Genomic DNA, 5773 nt, shown 5'->3' on the forward strand with positions numbered 1-5773 from the left:
TCCTAATTTTGGAACGGAGATAAAAGGAAAGAGGTTTTTTTGTTGTTGTTTGGCAAGGAATTTGGACTGCCAAACCTTCCCTCTCAGAGATCACATGGTCTGTGAGAAAGCTCAGCAAACCCCTTCAACCCCACCTCACCCTACAGACAGCACCAGCATCACCTTTGTGGCCTTGTCAGGGATTTTCTGACCTGCTCCTCAGGACCTTTGAGCACAGCAATGCCTCTGCCCAGCACCCTGTCCCGGTAGGTTTCTGTTGGACAGAACACAGCGTGCAGAGAGTGGGATGGGGTCTGTGAGCACCAGCAGGGAAAAGACATTGGGATAGAGAAGGAGCTGCCAGCAGGGAGAGCTCCAGGCAGCAAGATGGGCATGGAATGAGAGGGAACTGCAAAGAGAATCAGCATGGGAGGAAGGATTTGGGCAAGTCATGGTCAGTCCCTCTGATGCAGACACCTTCCTCTGAGCCAGTCCCCTGTGGCTCTGCTCCCACCCAGCAGATCCTCTGCCCTGACAGCCATGGAGTGCAGGCCATGAGCCACCTCTTCTGCAGCCAGACCTGTGGCAGAGGAGAGGGGCATCTCTCCTGCCACGGGCCCATTTTGTGCTGCCCGACAAAGGGGCTGAGAGTGACTGCCCTGCAATGTTGCTGTCTTTATGGTAGCAAGTCCAGCTGGGGAAGATGAAAGCTTTCCTGAGTGCCCATCAGTCTCTCTCTCCTTGCCTCCCTTTGCAGCAGCATCACTGTGTTGCTCCTTCTTTGCCCTCCTGGCCTTGCTGCTCCGGGTCTTCTCTTGGGCTGCCTGGGGTTGGGGAGTTTCAGCTGCAGTTCAGACACCTGCCCTGCAAGTTGTGCAACAGAGGGATGTGCATAGGAGTAAACTGTCCCCAGCCCCCCTGAACCCTGTGCGGCTCCAGGAAATGCAGTCCAAGGGGCTGGCGAATTAGTTGACCTTGTCATGCTCTTCATCTCTCTCTCCGGATCTGTCCTGAGAGTGAAGAATGTGGAGATCTGCCCTTAAAACCTGAAGTCCTCGGCTCTCAGCTCAGTCCCCTTTCTTTCTGAGAGAAACTTGTGACTGTGAGTGTCCTTTAGGTGAGTGAGGTGCAAGCGCAAGGCCATGAGGGGCAAGACTCATGGACAGACCACATCCCGTGACTCTGTACAAAGTCACAGTGAGCCCTTTTTTCCTCTTGGGATGCACAAATGCTCATCCTCAGAGCAGCTGAAATGCCAAAGATTTCTGCCCTGTCAAAGAATGCTCCCACACTGAGATGGAGGTATCTAAAAGCTAAATCAATATCTAATCAGACACCTCTGCTGAAGATTATATTCTGGAGAAAAAAGGTGCCAAAATATTGGACAGTCTTTCCACATAAGGGGTAGATATAATCTGCTGCAGGATGCATACATCATCTAGTCACTCCCCACTCGCACTACAGAGGAAGAGCAGATGGTAAATTGGTGTGAGGAGAGGGTCTATCACATTGGAATGGAGACATCCAGAAAGGGTTGGGCACCTGCTGCCTTCACGTGAGAGTTTCCCTGCCTTGCTAGAATGGGAGTTGGTGTGGCTGCTTCAGATACAAACACCTGTGTTCAGGAGGGCAAGGCTGGGGGAGATGAATGCCTCACAAGGATCTTCCCTTTCCAAGAGAGCTGGCAGCAGAGCTTGTCACAGTCCAATCCTCTCTGACCAGGTTCTTTTAGCTATTCCACACATGGACGGTGTAATGTTGAATATCAACATTTACTTCTTTGAAGATATTGGACGTTACACAGGATTTTTGATTTAGCAGAGTGACACAGCAATATGCTGAAATCACAATGCAAGTGTGAGTTACACTTAGCAAAATAGAGCAATTGCAGTATCAGTTCAATCACAATACCAGTGTGATCCCCATTACTGGTCTCTCTCCTGTGCTCACCGTAACAACACTGGGCATCAGTATATTGACATTCCCACTGGGACACGGGCCTGAGACCCCTTAGCTCAGCTCATGCAGCCCAACCCCCTCCTATCCCCACCAAAGAAGTGGAAATGGTTGTCACCTTCCTCCATTTACACCCCCCAGCAGAGCAGCACTGACTCCTCTGGAAATCGTTAGCAGAGGCCCCTGCTCTGCATGGCACACTCAGGCAGCAGAAACCGGAGCTCGAGACGGGGAGCTGAACAAAGGTAAAGGAGAGAGGAAAAGTGGGAGGTTCAATGAGAAAGGCAAAGGGTTTGTCTCCCAGAAGACTGCTCTGATTTGTCCCTGTCTTTTCCTCCTTGGACAGGCCCCCATGCCCAGCGTCAGCAAATGTCCAACAGCAGCTCCTTCAACGAGTTCCTCCTCCAGGCATTTGCAGATACGCGGCAGCTGCAGCTCTTGCACTTCTGGCTCTTCCTGGGCATCTACCTGGCTGCCCTCCTGGGCAATGGCCTCATCATCACAGCCATAGCCTGTGACCACCACCTCCACACCCCCATGTACTTCTTCCTCCTCAACCTCTCCCTCCTCGACCTTGGCACCATCTCCACCACTGTCCCCAAATCCATGGCCAATTCCCTGAGCAACACCAGGGCCATTTCCTACTGGGAATGTGCTGCACAGGTGTTTCATTTTACCTTTTTCTTGCCAACTGAGTATTTTATTCTCACTGTCATGGCCTATGAGCGCTACGCAGCCATCTGCAAACCCTTGCACTACGGGACCGTCCTGAGCAGCAGAGCTTGTGTCAAAATGGCAGCAGCTGCCTGGGCCAGTGGTTTTCTGAATGCTCTCCTGCACACTGCTATCACATTTTCCATACCACTCTGCCAAGGCAATGTCCTGGAGCAGTTCTTCTGTGAAATTCCCCAGATCCTCAAGCTCTCCTGCTCAGATGCTTACCCCCGGGAAGCTGGGATTATTGTGATTAGTGCTTGTTTATTCTTTGGGTGTTTCGTTTTCATTGTGCTGTCCTATGTGCAGATCTTCACAGTTGTGCTGAGGATCCCCTCTGAGCAGGGCCGGCACAAAGCCTTCTCCATGTGCCTCCCTCACCTGGCCGTGGTCTTCCTGTTTTTCAGCACTACAATGTTTGCCTACCTGAAGCCCCACTCCCTCTCCTCCCCAGCTTTGGATCTGGTGATGGCTTTTCTCTATGCAGTGGTGCCTCCAACAGTGAACCCCCTCATCTACAGCATGAGGAACAAGGAGCTCAAGGACGCACTGAAGAAACTGGTTCAACTGCTACTACTTCAGCAGCAGTAAGCTGCCCATCTCTCCTCACAGGGATTTCCAATTTACCTGTGCAACTCTTGTGCTTTGGGCATTCTGCCTGTGATCGTCATTTGTACACAAATACTTGAATTCATCCCACTTCTCCAGCAGCACAAACCCTGTCTGCCAAATTGATTAGTCAGTGGGGACTGGATTTGGAGACTGACTCATTGTAATAAAAATGTCCTTGTTTTCCCATGATGAAACAATGGAAATTGTCAGGAAGGTTGTGAATCTCAGGAGAAGAAATTTTCATCTACCCCTCAAGCTGGTGTGCCACCGCTTTGTCTGTTATGCTATGGACTTAATCTCAGTAAGCTTTCACATATTTCCCCACATCCTGATTAAATTGATCATTTCTAAAGTCATCTTTGCAGCAGACTATCTGGACATAGGCACTTTCCCTTGTTTCCCACTTTTCCTTCTCTCCTTTCTCTTTATTCCTTCAGACACCTCTGCTCTCTCTAGGTGCTGCTCTGAGCTTCGGGGAGTGTAAAGCTTGCCTCATCTTTCAGGAGGCTAGTTGTCTCTTTAGACAATGCCTTAACTGGGTTTTTCCTCTATCCTTTCCCATCAATCTGTCCAAAACATTTCTCCTAAGGCTATCCCTTGTGGAAAGTGCACCTCCCTGGAGGCAGCCTGGACTTGAAACACAGTTTAGGAGTTTATTTTGTTTTTCATTCAACTCCATCATGTTTTACTTTTGCTGGATCCCAATGAAGAAAAAGCCTTCTGTGTCTATTTGCAGCTAGTTCTCGAAGGAAAGCAGGTGGGAATTGGTGCATAGAGGCTGTAGCATTCAGTTACAGATTTGAGTGAAAGAAAGCTTCGATTTTAACAAGAGTGAGGTAGGTCCCCAGTGGCTGGTGAGAGAAATGGCAGGGGTGGGGAGGTGAGGAGCAAGGCTGTTCGTACATGTCTCCTCTCCAAAATACTGCCTTTCTCACACATCACGATTCCTTAGGAGACCCTCTGAGTCACTATGAGCTGGAGAATGTGGCTATCACTTATTCTGTAAGCTGAAAAGTAAAGAAAATGTTACCAGCAGAAATCCTTTCTCTCTTTTTTTCTAGGTGCTCATTGAAATCTTCCTCTTCTAAATGCAATTCTGAAACATCTTAGCCGCAGGAGAACTGAAGGACTGAAGGAAATTATGGGGATAGACATGGTTCGTTAGGGCTTTTTGCATTTTAATGACCCTCAGGTGTATTAGGTGCTGAGTCCATGAACGTCAGATTCTGAGAGGAGACTGAACAAACCTCTCAAGAAGTTGAATTCAGAAGCCAGTCCCAAAGCCTCGAGGAGCATTGATGGGTCCCCCTGAGGGCCATTACTCACAGAGGGTCCCTGGGGGCTGATTAGAGCAGAAAGTTGGAGGCCCTGATTGCAGGTAGGCAAAGGAAATGTGCAGGTGGCTCTGATGCCAAGTCACCCTTGATGTGTTTTATCATACAACATGGCCAGGCACTGACACCCAGCCCCTGGGTAGGGTGATCCCTTGCCTCACACTTTGCTCAGGCCTCTTTGTGGGGGCAGTGTGAGGGTGGTGGGGGTGTGCAACACTGAGTTAGGGACAACAAGATGGCACCTCCCAGGCCGGCCCTGGAAGGCAAGAGGAGGAAACAGGGCCTCTACTGCCCTTAACCTCCATTTCACCAGGATAATGTAGCCCACGTCCCTCAGCCTCCCTCTACAGGTCATGTGCTGCAGGCAACAAGCCCCATCTTGGCAGACCTCCTCTGGACCCTCTTCACGTCCTCCCCATTCCTCCACCACTGGGCATCCCACACTGGCACACATGATTCCAGATGTGGCCACGCCAGTGCTGAGTCAATGGGGGATAGTAACTGTCCTTGTCTGGGTGGCCAGACGCTTCCTCATGCAGCCCCGTATGCAGCTGGCCTCATCTGTGGTGAGCACGCACCACAGGCTCATACGGCATCCCTCCTAATGTCCAGGCCCTTCTCCTCAGGGTCACTCCCCCAAGGCAGCACCTGCCACTTCCCCTTGCACAACTTCAGGAGGCTTCTGTTGGCCTCATCTCCAAGCTTCTCCAGCTCCCTCTCCACTCAAGCTCCTTTCTGTCAGCTCTGAATGTGTGCGTGCAGATGCCTCGTCCCATCTTGCCAGGCCTCTCACAGGATAACAGCATGGCGAACTGCAGGACTCTACAGATAATAAAGGGGGTAGTATTTTAAAGGAAGTGCTGGCAGTGGTGGAAATGAGCATGGCAACCATCTCGGAGAAGGCAAAGGAAGGTACAAAGGCAGCAAAAGCAGGGTCAATGGGGACAGGGTAAAGAGAGGTGGTCTGATTGCACGGGAGGAGATGAGGGTGGTAAAGGAGAAGAGCTTGTAAGGTGGAAAAGAGGGGAGATTGCAATGAAAGGTGAAGGAAATGAAAACCCAGGGCTATGTGGGGGTACCTGCCAAGCAGCCCTGAATCTGAACTACTCTGACCAGAGCAGCACAAGAAACATGCAGTTGATCTGCTCATCCTTTTGTCCAACATACTTTTGTACTTC

The 5773-nt window shown here is 50.5% G+C and overlaps 1 protein-coding gene across 1 annotated transcript; it reads left to right on the forward strand.

Moving 5' to 3' along the window:
• The first annotated feature begins 2304 nt into the window (after positions 1-2304).
• LOC136994089 (olfactory receptor 14A16-like) lies at positions 2305-3240 on the forward strand. Its single transcript, XM_067310341.1, has one exon. The coding sequence runs from the start codon at positions 2305-2307 to the stop codon at positions 3238-3240; it is 936 nt and encodes a 311-aa protein (XP_067166442.1).
• The last annotated feature ends 2533 nt before the right edge of the window (positions 3241-5773 follow it).

The sequence above is a fragment of the Apteryx mantelli genome, chromosome 24, assembly GCF_036417845.1.
Source record: "Apteryx mantelli isolate bAptMan1 chromosome 24, bAptMan1.hap1, whole genome shotgun sequence".
Lineage (NCBI taxonomy): Eukaryota > Metazoa > Chordata > Aves > Apterygiformes > Apterygidae > Apteryx > Apteryx mantelli.